The 18919-nt window shown below is 39.4% G+C and overlaps 1 protein-coding gene across 2 annotated transcripts in view; it reads left to right on the top strand.

The window, feature by feature from the left end:
• Nucleotides 1-18919, top strand: part of Lrp6 (LDL receptor related protein 6) — a 118381-nt gene that overhangs the window by 79271 nt on the left and 20191 nt on the right. For both annotated transcript variants that reach the window (XM_021641342.2, XM_021641340.2), the window contains 7 exons: nucleotides 2134-2318; nucleotides 2882-3208; nucleotides 9418-9620; nucleotides 11211-11422; nucleotides 12641-12831; nucleotides 15449-15658; nucleotides 17369-17494. In XM_021641342.2, coding sequence (XP_021497017.1) covers nucleotides 2134-2318; nucleotides 2882-3208; nucleotides 9418-9620; nucleotides 11211-11422; nucleotides 12641-12831; nucleotides 15449-15658; nucleotides 17369-17494 — 1454 coding nt within the window. The remainder of the gene's footprint in view (nucleotides 1-2133; nucleotides 2319-2881; nucleotides 3209-9417; nucleotides 9621-11210; nucleotides 11423-12640; nucleotides 12832-15448; nucleotides 15659-17368; nucleotides 17495-18919) is intronic.

Below are 18919 nucleotides of genomic sequence, written 5' to 3'. Positions count from 1 at the left end.
CCCAATGTCAAAGATCAAACTTGCCAGAGGAACTCAACACTCCTGAGCAGCAGGAAGTTGTCTAACAATAACATTTCCCCCTTTCTAACCTCTGGCTTTATTCAGGGATCTCTTTACTTTTCTTTCTGTCCTTTTTTCTCTCTTATCTAGTGTTAGGGGGTTGAAAGGGTGGAGGAATGGAAGAAAGAAGGACTTACAAAGCACCAAACCCTGGCTACACGGGTCCATCCGCTATGTAGACTCCAGACCTTTCTCAGAACCCATCACAACAGTGTTCTGTACTGAGACACACTAACGTGGACTTCCAACCCCCAATCTGGTTCTGATTTCCACAATTCTAATTACCAAATGGTCTAGAAATATTAGATAAAACATTTAAGAAATGAGCAGATCATAAGTTTTAATTTTTTTTTTTAAATTACGCTTTGTATTTTTCCCTATATTTTTATTAGTTGTTAATCTTTTGGGGAAAGTTTATACATTAAACTTTATCATAGGTGAGTATAGGGGAAAAAACATTTGTTTATGTAGGGTTTGTTACTATTTTAGTGTCAGATATACCGTACGGGGGTTACTAGAATATCTCCCCTCCCAGGTAGGGAGGTTGCTGTGTATTTTAGAAAGTACATTCACTTTATCTGTGTGTGTCTGTATGTATATGTATGTTGTTGATAATCAAACCCAAGGCCTTGCCCCCAAAAGTTGCATTTTAGGATACCCATTAATTTAAAAGTGGGTAGTTGGTACAGTCTTGATTGTAAATTTAGAAAACCATTGGCATTATGTAATAGTCTCACCCGTTTGTTACAGCACACTTTTTCTCAGGGTTAGATGGTCCTTATTACAGGAGTCAGCATGTTTCATGTTAGCAGCTGAGACATCGGAAGAAAATAGTTTCTAACGACATTCTTAAATTAAGTTCACTGTTAGATCTTTGTTCATCTAGTTGGGAGGCCGCATGAAGGACAGCTTCGAAGTTGTAGTGGGTTTTGGTGATCTTTGCTTTAAGCACTAGTTGCCCATCAGATAAGTTTGGTGCTCAGAACGAGGGACTCTAGTATATGTTGCTGCTGGCAAGTGTGGAATTTCTATCACAGTTGTATTTCTGTGCACGTGGCTCTCAGCTGACAAGAACAAATGCAAACAAAGCTTAGGACACCTCTAGTTGAAAACTCTGAAAGAGAGCATATTCATAGCAAATGAATTGCTAGCAGGTGAACCAGTGGTGGATGGGATGCGGAGTGACTGTCTGTCCCCGAGCATTTCATGAGAGCCAGCATATGCAGTCTTTTCCCCAGGCCAAGTGCTAAAGGAGCAGAAGCAGCTAAGCAGCTTAGCTTGGAAAGTATTTGGTGAAGAGTAAGGTTCCAGTTCTAGCTAAGCTGTGTAACTGACTTGGAAGCATGGAGTTTTCATGCTTCTTTGCTGTTTTGGCCTTCCATATATAAAAAGCTACAAGGAGCACTAAGATTAAAGTGAACCCTCAGAAAAATAATGTGTAAGTAAACAAGTATTTTAAAATGTCGTAAAAATATTAGCACTTGTGTTTATTTGTTCAGCCAACATACTAGGACGTGCTTATTTGTGTAGTATGCTCTCGTGAACTGTACGATCAAATATATTTTCTGGCTTTGCCTTTGATGTGAGGCTTTTAAAGGCACTGTTTATTTTTACATTGGTGTACTCTTGCAGCTTGTTTTTGAAGAAAGTTGACTGATTATACAAGTTGGAAGGTAGATCCAATATTTAAAAAAGTAAGCTGTTTCCAATCAGAAATGTAGGAAGGTATTTTAGTAAAGTGAAGCAGATTCTTAGACAAGATGGTCAATCCTTTTCTTGATACTAGTTTTATAAATGTTAATGCTGCAGTAAAGAAATCTTTGGTTTGTTTCTAGTTCTTAAGTCTGAGTGGAACAAATTGATTGGGAAGACCAAGGAGAGCTGCATGACTCACATCTTTATTGGAACGCAAGAAATATAATTAGTTGGAAATGACTAAATACTTGGAAGAATCATAGCCATGACTTTGTTTTATCCATTTACTATATATTTTTCAAGTTTATTCAGTTACTGTGACCCTTTTTCTTTTGAAAATTAAATACAAATTAAATATTTCCATTGTTGTGAACCCAGATTTATGTATTGGACTGAGTGGGGAGGAAAGCCCAAGATTGACAGAGCTGCTATGGATGGGAGTGAACGCACAACGTTAGTTCCAAATGTGGGGCGAGCCAACGGCCTAACTATTGACTATGCTAAAAGGCGGCTTTACTGGACAGACCTGGACACTAACTTAATAGAGTCTTCAAACATGCTCGGTAAGCTTCATTACTCTTTCACGTAAATGGTGCATTTATGTGAAGTCAGTGGCTGCCACTCACCATTGTTTAGACATTGTTGCTGTTGCTTCATGACAGCAACTATTCTAAAATTGCATCTTTTTTGTTATCATTAATAGTCACCTAGTTATTTGGATTCATCATGAAGTTTATTAGGCAGAATTTTATTACTGTTGGCTCTGTGCTGACATTTATGTACTCCTGATGTGTACATGCATTTTACCTCATCTTTCTGTGGAAGGGAGAATAGAATACTGAACTGTAAGTTTTCATGTAGAGGAAATAAAAACAAAATCAAAATAGACTGCAGGAGGTTAAAAGAACCTTAGTGGTTTATAAAGGGGTATGAGTTTGAGGCATGGGGTCAGACTAGAGAGGATTTCAGAAGCCTTATCTGGTTTTAAAATTGATTTTAAATGAATTATTCTATTTTAAGTTGCTTATAGATACAGTGTTTCATATGTTATCTTTTTTTCCCCCCAAAGACACTTGTTCCTCACATACTTGTGCCTCTCCCTTGTCTACCGACTCTCCCGAAATAGGACTCAACCGTGAAGTTATAGCAGATGACTTGCCTCATCCTTTTGGCTTAACTCAGTACCAAGATTACATCTACTGGACTGACTGGAGCCGCCGCAGCATTGAGCGTGCCAACAAAACCAGTGGCCAAAACCGCACCATCATCCAGGGCCATTTGGATTATGTGATGGACATCCTTGTCTTTCACTCTTCTCGGCAGGCAGGGTGGAATGAATGTGCCTCCAGCAATGGGCATTGCTCCCACCTCTGCTTGGCTGTGCCAGTTGGAGGTTTTGTGTGTGGATGCCCTGCCCACTACTCTCTGAATGCCGACAACAGGACCTGTAGTGGTAAGTTACAGTATCCCCCAGAAGCAGCCAGAATTAGAAAAGAAAGCACCATTTTGAGAATCCTTCAAAAAAACATTTTTTTAAAAGAATAAAACATTGTATGATAAAGTGGTATGAGTAAAGAGACATGCAGGTTTTTGTCACTCAATTCATGAGAGCAACTTCATTTCATAAAAGAGATGTGTTTTACTTTTGAGCCTAAGTATTTAGTGAAAATGTGAAATGTCAGAGAAACATGTTCATAAATCATATTTATTCAAAAAAGAGGAGCAATACACACAGTTGAACACAGAAAATTCTAATATATGTCTTTGAAATACATAAAACAGAACAAACAAGCATTTTAATTGTGCATGAAGCCATAGAGAAAATGCACATGAAGACCTTTAATCCAGGGTGAGGCGGTAGTTGACAAGATAGGGACAGTGCCCACGTGTGCAGTCCCTTCCTGATTCCAGATCTTCTTACCAACTCATGGGTCCAGAATTTGACATGATGAGAGAGGGAGGGATGTTCCTGTGTGTTAGTCAAAGTTTTGTTGCTGCGAAGAGACACCATGACCAGACAACTCTTAAAAAGGAAAACATTTAGTTGGGGCCGCCTTATAGTTCAAAGGTTTAGTCCCTTCTCATTGTGGCGGGAGGCATGGCAGCATGTGGGAAGACATGGTGCTGGAGATGGAGCTGAGAGTTCTACGTCTGCATCTTTATCCCAAATACCCCAGTTGCCTTCTCCAACCGTACTTTGTACCATTCTTTAACTTACCTTCTCTGTAACAGGCACATTGGGCTCATTGCTGGTTTCAAATATGCAAATCAGTCTCATTTCAGGACTGTTGAGCGACTTATTTCATTTGCTTGGAATGTTCTTGCAAAACATTGCATGGCTATTCCTCGTGTTTAAGTCTTTGCTTCATTGTGACCTCCATAGCAGCTCTGCACCACTGATTATGGAAAACCTTCCACCTGTGTCATTCCCAGGGTCCCGCTGCTTCCTTTCCAGCAGCACTTAGAACTCTTGGTTGTGTATATTCTACAGAGCAGCAGCTTTCTTCCTGGTTTCTTCATTGATGTATCTAGTGCCTTGACTAGCGCTTCTGGTATGTGGTAGGTGCTCAAGAATTACTGTTAAATAAAGGAGTAAAACATTAGGGCGGTTCTGGAAGAATGTGTAGCCTTTCACTTAATAGCTTTTGTGATCTTGAGTTGCAGTTTCCTTGCCTGTAAAATGATAAAATAGGGATTAAATGACATTCCTTGTGATGTATGACATGTTGGAATATAGGGAGTAAATGGCACTCTGTATGATGTGTGACATGTTGATATTATAAGGATTAAGTGGCACTGTGTGCTGTGTTGATAATGTAGGTATTAAATGACATCCTGAATGATGTGTGACATGTTGATACTATAGGGATTAAATGGCATTGTTTGCTGTGTGACATGTTGATAATGTAGGGATTAAGTAGTATTCTGTGTGATGTGTGACATGTTGATAATATAGGGATTAAATGGCATCCTATATGATTTTGATGTGTTGGAGTTTTTCAATAAATAACCTATTTCTTTTTCTTTTTCTTTTTTTTTTTTTTTACCTCTAATTTTATTCTGTTACTTACAAAATCAAGGCTACAGGGCTGTCTTTGTTGTCATTCAGAGTATTTATTTCTTTATATTTTTTTTCATTCTTTCATTCAATATTTATTAAACACTTACTACATGCTAGGCCTTATAACCAGTTGAAAATACTAACAATGAATGGAATAGAAAGAGATGCTGGCCTTTACTGACTTTACATTTTGCTGGAACTGTTAAGATGAACAGAATGAGGGCCATATGATGATAAGTGTTATATAGAAATATTAAGAGGAAGAAAATGTGGCAGAGATTGCAGTGTTAATAGGGTTGTCAGAAAAGTCAGGTGACATTTATTTAGGTCTTGAAGGAGATGAGGAAATGAGCTATGAGGATGTTCACATCTGGCTTGATAGATTGCCTAGGAGGTTAATAGTGTTAGACAAGTGAGTAGGACATTGAGGGATGAAACAGGAAACCAGGTTTTGCAACCCCAAGTGGCCTTGGGTACCTTGTGTAAATTGGGAAATGATGTTTGCTATGGACAGATTGAGTTCCCCGGGTGCATAGCTTGGCTCATAAAGTGAAGGTTGCGTAGCTCTCCCTACTGTCCCTGCTCACTGCTTTTGATCCCATGAATGGCACAGTCATATGTGCAGACTTGGCCATGAAGACCCTTCTGTTCTTGCCAAGAACAGCGCCTTCCTTTAACTTACAGGTGAGCACTGGTGCTATCAGAAAACAGCTGAAAATGCCTCCGGTTTATGCCTCCAGCTTCTGCACATTGGCTAAGAGAACCCAGTGACTTTATTTTATCTTGAGACAGGGTCTACTCTTGCCTAGACTTAAGGCTCATCATGTATCTGAGAGCTGATTCTGAACTTCTCCTGATCCTCCTATTCAGCCTCTCAAAGCTTGCTGAGATTATGGGAATGTGCCACTGTGTTTAGGTTTCTTTTAAAAAGATCTTTCTATAGGAGATATGAGAATGTCGCTGAGGATTAGAGGATAGATTTGGACTTTTAAAAATGGCATGTGTTGTATTCCTTTAAGCATGGACTGTAAGAAATTCTCAGCTTCCTCTGAGAAATATTCGACTACTTATAATTATTTTTAATTAAAATTTTAATTACACCTTAATTTTTTGTATATGCATATGCACATACTTCCTGCTTATTCCATGGCATAGGTGTGGAAGTCAGAGGGTAGCTTGAAGGAGCTGGCTTGGCTGCCTTTTACCATGTAGGTCCTGGAGATGGAGCTTGGACCTCCAAGCCTAGTGGCAAGTGCCCTTACCTTGCTGAGCGCCCTTCAGGCCCCACTGACACTCTTGACTAGATAACTCTCATCTTTCTTCACAAGCACTTCTTTAGAGGCAGATCCGGCTTTGTTTTGTTTATTTTGAGATGGAGGTAACGCAGCAGGCATACACCGCCTGGCCTCTGGCTTTATCACACTGCACATTTCTAGACTAAGATCTGTACTTGCCTGTGGAATCTTGTGTGCCAGTTAAATCTGGCTTCCAAGAGAATACTCAGCAAAACTCATTAGGAAGCAGTCAAGTATTTGGTTGTTTCTTAAAACAGGAAAAAATGAGAACTGAAATTCTGAAGTCTTTCTTCTAAGTCTCATTGAGTCTTAATACAAGATTTCACTTTATGCCCATCAGAATGGTAAAGATCAAAAACTCGAGTGACAACACAAGCTGGAGAGGTTGTGGAGAAAAGGGGAACCCTCCTCCACTGCTGGTGGCAATGCAAACTTGTACAACCACTTTGGAAATCAATCTGGTGCTTTCTCAGACAATTAGGAATAGTGCTACCTCAAGATCCAGCTATTCCACTCCTAGGCATATATCCAAAAGATACTCACGAATACAACAAATGGTGCTTAAGAAAGTAATATTGCCAAAAAGTAGTTGTTTTTTTGTGGGGAGACCACTTTGCAGCTACTCCATGTACAGTGTGTCCTTGGAGCTGAACTCTACAAAAATTACTCAAAGTTGTTAGGTCAGTGTGTGAAGGAGATTTCTAGTAGACTGGCTATTTCCTGAATTGTCTAAGCTGGGGTAGACTTATACCTAATAAAGATCTTACACAGAAATGCATTATTGCAAGTGTCAGCTTTCTTGGTCACTGCCAGTGAGTTCCTTTGTGCGCATTTGAGTGTGAATGTGAAGTAGCCCCAAACCACAAGTAAGAGCTCTGAAGATCAGGGGGTCATGCAAGGAGTTCTGGTGTGGACTCCTGTGTTTACAGGTTTGAGAATAACATGTTTCTGCCTGGTTCAGATAGTCACTGAGCACCAGGAAAAAAAAAGTTCCATTATCAAATTTATGTATATAAACTATAGCAACCTCCCCCAACGCTTGACGTAATTTTCTGTGGTTTCAATTACCTGTAGTCGGCCTGCATCTGGAAATAATACATGGAAAATTCCAGAAATAATTCATAAGTTTTAAATTGTATGTGGTCCAGAGTAGCACAGTGCAATCTATTTTAGTCCTACCCAGGACATGAATCATTTCTTTGTCTAGCACTTCGAGTCCATATATGCTACCCTCCTGTTGGTCCCTTAGTAGCCATCTCTGATGTCAGATCAGCACTGGTACTCAGGTGATGTTAATTCTCTTTAGTAGTTTCCTCAAAGCAAATAGTGGCAATTATATTATAGTATATCACTGTAATATATATTGCTATGTTTGCCTGAATGTAAGCGTGTCCATCACAGGTGTGTCTGGTGCTCATGGAGATCAGAAAGGGGCATTGGATCCCCTGGAACTGGAGATCCAGAAGGCTGTGAGCCGCCATGTGGGTGTGCTGGGGATCGAGCCCAGTCCTGCAGCAGAGCTCTGAACCAGTGAGCCGTCTCCCCAGCCCTTAAATCTTATAACAGGCGCATGTGTGCAAGGAAAGATATGCCAGATAAAAGAATTGGTTCTGACAGACTATCTTTATTAGTAAGCGGGGGGGGGGGGGTTGAGGGGACTTAATTAGGATTAAAAATACTTTTAAGTTTTTCCTGTTGTTGAAACACTCTCAAATGCCATTTGTTTGGTTGTTTTTGTTTTGAAGATAGGTTCTTGACATATAGCACAGGCTGATCATAAATTCACTTTGCAACCTCATGTCTCTACTTCTCAGATGTTCTGAAGATGACTACAGAATAGAGAGGCCCAGTCCCTGGGATAGGGAAGTGTTGTCTTGGATACACTTTCTCATTTAATGAATTAGGGCATCATCTAACCATTGAAACATTTTAGTGAAGATACAATATTCACTGTTGTTCTGTGTTCTGTGGGTTTTTTAAAGTTTTCTTTATTTTTTGTGTACGAATGTTTGCCTATGTGTATGTATGTGTGCCATGTACATGCCTCGTGCTCATAGAGCCTTCAAAAGAATGTCAGGGCACTGGAGGGATGGCTCAGTCATTAAAGGCTAGGCTCACAACCAAAAATAGAAGAATGTTAGGTCCCCTGCGATGGGGGTTACAGGCACTTGTGATCTGCCATGTTAGTGCTGGGAACTGAACTCACATCCTCAACAGCAGCAGCAGGCACTCTTAAACACGAAGTCATTTTCTAGCCCCTGTTTTTTTTTTTTCTCCCCTTGGGTTTTAGGCAGTCTCACACTATGCCAGCCTCACATTTGCAGTGACTCCTCTGCCTTAGTTTCTAGAGTACTGGGATGACAGGCATTGAGCCACATACCTGACTTTAATGCCTATTTTCACAATTATAGATGATAACTGTTAAAGTGATAATTTTTTCATCTGCACACTTGAACACAGGGCCTTGTGCAGGCTAAGAAAATCCTCTCTCACTGAGCTACATCCTAACATCTATTTATTGTCTTTTTTGATCATCTTTATTTCCTTCCTCTCCCTGCAAACGTTTCATTGAAAGTAAGATCTCTGGTTTTTTTGCAAGACAGAAAACCAGGCTAGATGATTAAAACTTAATGGCCAGGGAGATCTAGGTACAAAATTTTAAGTTATTTCTATAATTAAACATTTTAATAACTAAAAATGAGACATACAAACCATTTATAGGTTTCATCCCTTTTCTGTAACATTTACATTTACATTTCAGGGAAATGTAAGCCATTTCCCTGCTAACATCCTTGTCATCTAAGCAGATGCAACTGAACATTGAATTTTTTATCAAATGCAAAGCTCTACAAAATGAAAGACACATCATCATTCACATGGAGCCGAAGGTCCAGTGATAGCCACGTAACTGAAAGGTAGTTAAGTGAAGGCAAACTGGAAGGAATGATAAGTATGATTAAAGAGACAGTGAGCGCTGGGAACCCAGAAGTGGAGGAATCACACCCGCCTGGGAGCGGAGGAGGTCAGGGAGAAATGACAGTAAAAAAGCAGTAAAAAAAAAAAAAAAAAAATGCAGGGCTGAGTGTACGGGAAACAATTTACAAGTGGCTTGATAACCAGAGTGCTGATTATTTTCACTCTGAGGGAAGTTTCTAGAGGGCTCTAGGTGGTTCATGCCAACAGGTTCTCCCCTCAGCCTTAATATGTCCTTCTGTTGGAGATATACGTAGTAACCTTCCCAAACCTTAGGGTGATGTAGACCTGAGTCACTCACTGTGTTTCAGATTTGCTCTTTTCTTTTTTAAGCTCCTACCACTTTCCTGCTCTTCAGTCAGAAGAGTGCCATCAACCGCATGGTGATTGATGAACAACAGAGTCCTGACATCATCCTTCCTATCCACAGCCTTCGGAACGTCCGGGCCATTGACTATGACCCTTTGGACAAGCAGCTCTACTGGATCGACTCTCGACAGAACATGATCCGAAAGGCACAAGAAGATGGTGGCCAGGTAACTCAGGCTTAATCCAGAGGTCATTGCTGACTAGAATTGCTCTAACCATTCACGTGGCTTCATCTTCCTACAGGAGAGACAGAAATACAGGGCTTGTACTTTTTTTTTTTCTTAACTTCTCAAAGTAACTCTAAGTACATTATTATTTGATGGTGGCATTGGTTGGAAACTTTATTAAGGAAAAGGGGTCATTAGTGACTTATTAGTGACTTTTCTACCACTGGTCACATCCATTCATAGCATCTTTTCATTATCCTATTGTATGCAGTAGTACAGGTTTTGAAATCAAATAGGTCTTAGTTCTGATCCCAGTGCTATCACTCATTAGAAATCTTAGGAACTTTTTTGGTTGAACAGAATGCAAGGCATAAAGCCTCTACCTGTTAATGGTAGGGATTTTATGGCTAATAATGACATCACTAATTACCTTTTGTTTAAAAGACTTATTGAGTAAGAAACCTAATAACTAGATGAGGGAGGGGCTACAGTCGAATGTAAAGTGAATAAATTGTAAAAAATAAAAATTGAAAAGAAAATATAAAAAAAGAAACGGGATAATCTTAGTAAAATTAAAAATATCAACAATGTGATTCAATATTTTTTTTAGTAAATATTGGGGGACTGCAGGATGAGAATAGGCATATTATCAGTCTCTTATACTTTCTTTTTGGGGTCAGTCAGTGTAAGCTTAGGATTATAGTACCTATTGATTGTCTTCCTTATGGCAAAGATGTTAAATTGTATTATTAAATGATAAAATTTAGGGAAATTAGATTATTCAGTTTTGCCATATCTTACAGTAAAGAACAAGGAGGGTGGCATATATAGGAGTGCCAAGGGGTCATTTAACAAGGGGGCCATACTTTGTACTGTGTAGGCCAGTACTAATGGCCAATAACCGGTAGACAGAAATTATACAGCCAAAGACATGACAAATAAATAAGATTTTTAAAGGCTGTGCTAACTCAGAATCCTAGTAAATGAAATAAAATTTATTTGGACAGAATAGATAGACAAATCTGCTTTTGGTTGACTTTGGAAGAAAAATACTACATTAATAAATATTATTATCAATTTTGTAGCCAGGCATCTTGGTTATGCAGAAAGCTAAAAGAGCTGAAGCTCACAAGTTGCAGACCAGTGTGGGTGGGTGGGGTGGAGGGTGTTTCCAGGGTCGGAAGGATGTTGAGCAGCATTCCGGGTCTTCACCCAGTAGTCACCAGTAGTGTTCCCACATCTTGATACCGAAATATTTGTGGACGTTCCCAGTGCCTGTGGGTGCAACATCAGCCTCAGTTGAGAACCACTGCTCTGGATGTATTTCCAGACTGTGGTTAGAGCCATACTTGTTTACAGTTACGGGCCATCGAGGCGTTGGACTAGCTGTGTTGTCCTCCCTCTTCTGCTCCAGGTTAAAGCAGCTGTGGGATATTTGAAATGCATGTTAATAAGCAAGAAAAACCCTTTCTTTAGTCCCTGAGGACTGGATACCCCTTGAGGTGTGGCCACACAAATTACAAATTGTGCTCATTGTCTTGTGGTTGTCTGGTGTAGAATCTAACCTGTGTGTTTCTTTCCTTTTTTTAGGGTTTTACTGTAGTTGTAAGCTCAGTTCCAAATCAGAACCTTGAAATACAGCCCTATGACCTCAGCATTGATATCTATAGCCGTTACATCTACTGGACCTGTGAAGCCACCAATGTCATTGATGTGACAAGATTAGATGGACGATCAATTGGAGTGGTTCTAAAAGGCGAGCAAGACAGACCTCGAGCCATTGTGGTAAACCCTGAGAAAGGGTATGTTACAACAGCTACAGTCTAAGACCTTTGCCTCTGAGGCCATCTTCATGCTTTTACCTTTCAGTGTTCTTCACCAGCAAACAACTCCACTCAGTGTTTCCCGTCCACTCAGCCCTGCGTTTTTTTTGTTTTGTTTTGTTTTGTTTTGTTTGTTTTTTTTTTACTGCTTTTTCTGGTTTTCCTGCCCTGAGCTCCGTCACTGGTGTAGTTCTAAGTCCCACCCACCCTTCCAGGGTCATTTCTCCCTGACCTCCTCCGCTCCCAGGCGGGTGTGATTCCTCCACTTCTGGGTTCCCAGCGCTCACTGTCTCTTTAATCATACTTATCATTCCTTCCAGTTTGCCTTCACTTAACTACCTTTCAGTTACGTGGCTATCACTGGACCTTCGGCTCCATGTGAATGATGATGTGTCTTTCATTTTGTAGAGCTTTGCATTTGATAAAAAATTCAATGTTCAGTTGCATCTGCTTAGATGACAAGGATGTTAGCAGGGAAATGGCTTACATTTCCCTGAAATGTAAATGTAAATGTTACAGAAAAGGGATGAAACCTATAAATGGTTTGTATGTCTCATTTTTAGTTATTAAAATGTTTAATTATAGAAATAACTTAAAATTTTGTACCTAGATCTCTTTGGCCATTATTATTATTATTTTTTTAATCTATGAAATTTAACTTTCTTAAAACTTCTTGGTACCATTTGTTAACTATTATTAAAAGTTATTAATATATTTCTTGACCCTTTTAAACAATAGACTGGGTGGGGCAGGGCCCTCCTGAAGAAAGGTTAGTCAGTAGGTACTCTCAGTTGTGGTTAGGAGTGAGAAGCTCTAGTATACTGTTGCACAGAAGTAGGCTGGCTGCTGAGTGTGGCTTACTGTGTAACGCATACCCCAGAAAGCTAGAAGAAAGAATATGTTCACTATAAAAAGTACATTGTTGAGGAGATGGATATATTTGCTCTAACTAGGAAATATATACATGCATTGAAATATCAGATTTACTCCATTGTAGATATAATTTTTGTTTGCATATAGCTGAAAATTTTAAAATAGATTTAAAAGTATTTAACCTCCATTTGTCTTTTAAAATTTCTGTTTGTGTTAGGCAAGTGTTCTCTCATTGAGCTGTATTTTCTGCATTTATCTTACCAAGAATATTCTCAGCTTATCCGATTCTTCAGTACTTTTTTATTTTTCTCCTGTTATCTTTAGGTATATGTATTTTACTAATCTTCAGGAAAGATCTCCTAAAATTGAACGGGCTGCATTGGATGGAACAGAACGTGAGGTCCTCTTTTTCAGTGGCTTAAGTAAACCGATCGCTTTGGCTCTTGACAGCAAGCTAGGCAAGCTCTTCTGGGCTGATTCAGATCTCCGGCGAATTGAAAGCAGCGATCTCTCAGGTACCCCAAAACTGTCTCTGTATTTTGATTTGAGTTTTAAGATGATTTCATTACTGTGATTTTGTATTTTTCTTGTTATTTTTATTCATGACTATAATTTTATCATTAAATACATTCATCATCGACTTAGTTGGGGCGATCTTGGATCACTCCTTTTGTTCCCTAATTACTCACTCGTTTTATTGATTGGAAAATATGTATCTTTTCTTTCCTACTTCTTCTGCTCTTCTCTGGCTTTCTTATTCTCTTTGAAATCTAGCCTGTGACTGGTCTCTCCACTCATTTTTCTGTATGAAAGTTTGCATGTATAACTCTTCACAAACACAATTGTACTTAAGAGACACTGTTCTGAAGTGTGAGTCCTCATGTCTCTTGTTCAGTCTTCAGAGCATTCTCAGCCGAGGAAGAGCCTGGCTCTGCTCTTAACTTAGCCCAAGTTGGTACCCACCCTTCACAAAGTCGTCACTTTTACATCCTTTATGTGTTTACCTTTTACTTCTGTATGGTCCTCTGTTTGTAATCATAGTTATCTCTTCTATCATAATTCTTGATGGCTGGTTTCTGCATGGCCTCATTAGTGACCAAGAAAATAAAATTGAAATATGTTGTTTATTTTTGTCAGAGTGGCAAAAGTATGTTTTATTGTACCAGCACTTGCCAGGATGGTAGAAATAACACACTTTTGTAAGGGTGGAGATGGAGCTCAGCGGTAGAACACTTGCCTAACATGCTAGGTTGAGTTCCATTCCCAAGCACAAAAAATCAACACTGTTCTGCCTTTGGGGTAAATAGAAACAGAACCTTTTGGAGGATAGTCTGCCAGTAATAATCAGAATTTAAAGGAGATACAACCTTTGGTTAGCTTCCCTGTCAGATGATTGTCTTACAGACATCCTAACAGGGTCCTTATTCCCTGAGCACTATTTGTGGTCGTCCTTCATGGAGAAGTACATTGCACCATGTCGGCATGTGGACCGTCAGTGCTGTTCAAGAATAAGTAAGACAGTGCTCTCTCTCTCTCTCTCTCTCTCTCTCTCTCTCTCCCTCTCTCCCCCCCCCTCTCTCTCTCTCTCTCTCTAACATATAAAGACCGGAATGTGGATTCTCTCCAAAGTGTTCTTATTAGTCTAAAGACCCTGTCAACAGTATATGACAATTGACTCTCTAGCACCTAGCAGTGTTAGAGATTTTAACCTGTCCAACCCTTTCCCTTTTTAGAACATCTTGCTGAATTGCCCCCCCTCCCCCGGCTGCAAACTTGAGGTGACCCTGCCTGTCTGTTCCTCCTGAGCAGCAGTGATTGTGGGTACATATCACTGTACCCATGTGCCATTTCCATTTCTAGAATTGTTTTGTGGCTTTGGAACATGAGTTCACTATTAAGTTACATATACAGTGAAGGAGACTTTGCCTGTGAAGGGGATTTTTTTTTTTTTTTTTTTTTTTTTTTTTGTTCTGCAGTCATCTTGTACTTTGCACATTCTTTGGAGCCTTCTTATGCTCATAAGAGAAGAAACCTCACATTTTTGTCTACTTAGTCAACACTATAAACTAGGAAATTTGTCTTTTCCCCTGTTTTGAGACATAAGTTTTAAAAAAAAGTTTTTCCTGAATACATGTCTGTGGACCACATGTGTGCCTGGTACCTGTGGAGGCCAAAGGAGGCACAGGATACCCTGGGACTGGAGTTACACATGGAGAGCTGCTATGTGGATGCTCAGAATCATATCTGTGTTCTTGGGAGAGCAGCCAGTGCCCTTAACCCCTGAGCCCATGAGAGTTAAAACTTACCATACCTGCAGTGCTTGGCTGGGCATGTACCTCAGTGCTAGAGCGCTTGCCCAGCATAAGCATGCCCTTGGGTTCAGTTCTCAGTGCCATACATATACACCCTTGTGTATACACACACATACACAGACACACACACCTCTCATAGGAAATTCTTATAACATACAAGTCCAACTTTGAGTCATGTTACTTTTGTTGTTGCTTACTTGAATGTGGTCCTCCCTGTTAGACAATGTGTTCTCAGAGCCCCTGAGAGCATGCATGACATCAAACTCTAGAGGTGCACAAATCACTTACCTGTGCGGCATCACTTCAGCACCATCCAGAAGTTATTTTGCTCTTGTGAATATCACTGTTCTTAGAGTCTAGGATATTATAGGATTATTCCATAACCTGTGAATCAGCTGGGCTCTGTGTATTCTGAGAAGCCAGGTAGAGTGAGAATGGAATTGTTTTTAATAGATATCTCAAGTGGGGGAAACTGAGCGTGGAACCCTGGGTTTACCATCACTGATTCATCTAGACAAGTATTGTTTTGATGTGCTTTATTGTGTATTTTTTTATAAAATTTAATTCAAAAATTGATTCTGCTAAAAACAAATTGAAACCTGCTGCCCCAAGTTCTTTGCTACATTTCATAACTAGAAAATTCCCTGTATCTTGGGAACGAACTCCTAGTTGCTTGTCTGGTTTAGCAACATTAAAGTCTTGTGATGAAAGAGCTTGTATTTCCCACACTTTTAGGATGTGCCTGGTATTCATGCGATAAATGCTGAAAGTGGGAATTAGCTGCACAAATCATTGCTATCAAATATTCTCCTTTTCCAAGGTGCCAACAGGATAGTGCTAGAAGACTCTAATATCTTGCAGCCTGTGGGTCTGACCGTGTTTGAAAACTGGCTCTATTGGATTGATAAGCAGCAGCAAATGATTGAAAAAATTGACATGACTGGTCGAGAAGGAAGAACCAAGGTCCAGGCTCGAATTGCTCAGCTGAGTGACATTCATGCAGTGAAGGAGCTGAACCTGCAGGAATATAGTAAGTGAAGTGGACAGTGCCAAGGAGCATTGTGTGTGTTGTAGGAAACAAAACATGGTTTTGTGGTGTTTTGACAGCACGTTTCTTCTGTATTTTGTTCTTATATTTAGAAAAACACTTTGTTGAAGTTTCTAATAACTTAAACAGAGTGATTTGGATCTATCAAAATTATTATGAAGCCAGGCACACCCCTGTACACTATAGGACACTCCTGTGATCCTAGAACCCAGGGTGGAAGTAAGACTATTTCAAGTTTGAAACCAGCTTGGACTATCTACCAAGACCTGTAATGTAGCTCCGTGGTAAAGCACTTGCTTAGTAGTAAAAGGCCCTGGGTTTGGTCTTCAGACTCAGTAGATAAATGAATAGCATTTTGTATACCTGAAAGACTGAGGACCACCTCTGTTGATGCATATTCAAATAAAATAAGTAATGTCTATTTTGGGCAGTCTACTCTTGTAGATAGTTGACAATCTCAGTATCAACAGATTGATAGCACCCATAATATGATAGAAAACAGATCATAATTGATGTGTACATTGTGTAATGATAGTGATAGTGTAATAGCAAAGGTCAGATTGAAACACAAGCTAAATAGGAAATTCAGAGCAGTGACTTCATAAGTACAAGTTGTGAAATAGACATTGAAAAGTTGCCTAATGGTTTATCATATTAACTTCACCCAAATAAGAGGAAATCAGATCTTTGCAATTCTTTGAACAAGCAAGTAATTAATCTGTCTCAGTTCTATGTGACCATAAAGTTTTTTCTTCTACTAATTTTAATCTTTAAAATTCTTTATTTAAAATATACCTTTAAAAATGAAATAATTTTATCCTTTAGAGAAGTAGAATTTCTGAGTAAAAGTCTTTAGAATTCTCATTTCAAAAATAAAGCTATGTAAGTGCCAGCAATTTCCTAGCAGTTGCTCTAGTTCTGTATATTATTTCTTATTTATTTATTTGATTTTTTGAAACCAGATCTTACTGTGTGGTCCTGGCTGACATGGTAGCCAGCTCTGACCTTAACTTATAGTGAGCCTTTTGCCTCTGCTTCCTAAGTACTGGAATACAGGTATGCCCCATTACGCCCAGCTAATATCTCAACTACAAAATCAACATATCGTAACATCACAGTTAAACATTTTATTCATTATCTTGTTTAGGTTTATTGATATTTGTGCTGGGGATTGGACTCATGGCAAAAAGTCTCACGCAGAGCAGTTTTTCCCAGCCCTTGCTTACACTAGTTTAAAATGATGTATGCATACTGATAGAACGTGCTAGATGTTGTACATGCCTCCTCAGTAGATTTGGAGGCTGAGCTAGCATCACCTGAACCTAAGAGTTTAAGACCAGTTTAAACGAAGACACCCATCTCCTCCTCCCTCCTCCTTGTAGTGGTCATGCATAGATATTGAGTTGTATAGGGATTAGAGTGTGGAATTTAACTATATAGAAATACAATCAGAACTTATTTTATAGTTGCTATTGTTGGTGGTTCATAAATCATTGATTTTTGGTGGTGGTGGGGTTGGTCTCAAGACAGGGTTTCTCTGTATAGCCCTGGTTGTCCTGGAACTCACTCTGTAGACCAGACTGTCCTCGAACTCAGATATCCACCTTCTTCTGTCTTCCAAGCATGGAGATTAAAGGTGTGCATCAGCACAGCTTGAAAATCATTGATTTTGATAATTGCACTCTTTTCCAGGACAGCACCCTTGTGCCCAGGATAATGGTGGCTGTTCACATATTTGCCTTGTAAAAGGAGATGGCACTACACGATGTTCTTGTCCCATGCACTTAGTTCTGCTCCAGGATGAGCTGTCCTGTGGAGGTGAGGATGCTGAAATCTTTCTTGTGCAAACCAAAATTCCATAGCTTGATCTAGCCATCTATTGCTAGTCAGTGAAGTTGCTGTTTCTCCTGACTTACTTGCTCGTTTATGTTCTGTTCATTTGCACATCTACCAGGCTTGCCTTCTCCCCCTGCTCCCTAGACTTACTTGTGCTACTACAGCCTCCAGTGACCACCATTTTAACAAACTTTGTTTCTGTGTGTTTGGGCTTTATACATTCCACATACAGTTTACCATTTTGTGCCTGCCTTATTTCATTTAACACATATTCCATAGGCTCATCTCTCTGTAGCAGATAATAGGAGTTCCCTTTTTAAAAGTCAAATAGTATTTCATTATATATGTATTGTGATATTTTCAGCTTATGAATCATATTTCCTAATAATATAGTAGCTTTCCTACTCCCCAAGGGAATAGTAAGATGAATTCACTCTGGTCTTCACTCATGGAATTCTGGATTCTGTCAGGGTGTCATTGTTTGGAGTGTGTCCAGTGTTTTCTTTTGAATGTTCTTTTGTTCAAATCCATTAGGATTCTCCTGTTGTTTTAAAAAGAAAACAAAAAAACAAAAATAAACCCAACAGTGAATGAAAAGTTAAAAAACCCCTATGGTGTGTATGTCTGCATGTGTCTAGGGATGCACACTCACATGCATGTTCCCATGTGTAAGTGCAGGTGCAGGTGGGGAGTCAGAAGACTGTTCATCACTGCACGCCAGGCGGGTGGGCTGTACACTTTGTCTCTGCTCTCTGCCTTGTTATAGGAGAGCTGGGATTACGGATGCATATGGCCAGCCTGTGTGGTCCTTATTCTTGAACCTACTGTGTCATCTCCCCAGTGGAGTGAACTTGGTTATCACGTGTGAGGCCTAACACATTGCTGTATTCTTTTGTTAACTGCCAGATCATAGTGTGGCAACAGTTAACACCCTAATAATGTTCCTACTTTTAATTAAGAAATCCTCAACCTGGATATAATTCACAGTTAATTTAATTTTATTTTTTTTAAAGATTTATTTATTATATATACAGTGTTCTGCCTGCATGTGTGCCTGTGCACCAGAAGAGGGCACCAGGACTCAAGGTAGATGGTTGTGAGCCACCATGTGGTTGCTGAGACTTGAGCTCAGGACCTTTGGAAGAACAGGCAATGTTCTTAACCTCTGAGCCATATTTCCATCCCCTCACAGTTAATTTGCATTGAAGAAAAATGATGTGGTATACTGTTATCTGCAAAGGTAGCAATTTAAAAGGGACCTAGTTTTTATTATTTGAAAATTTGTTAAATATAGCAACTGAGGTGGTTTTTTTCTTTTAGCTTTTTAAAATTATTTTTATTTTTATTAATTATAGTTTACTCACTTTGTATCCCCCCTGTACCTCCCTCCCATACAACTGAGTTTTA

This window comes from Meriones unguiculatus, chromosome 5 (genome assembly GCF_030254825.1).
Source record: "Meriones unguiculatus strain TT.TT164.6M chromosome 5, Bangor_MerUng_6.1, whole genome shotgun sequence".
In the NCBI taxonomy this organism is placed as follows: domain Eukaryota; kingdom Metazoa; phylum Chordata; class Mammalia; order Rodentia; family Muridae; genus Meriones; species Meriones unguiculatus.
This window is presented reverse-complemented; position numbering and strand designations above follow the sequence as displayed.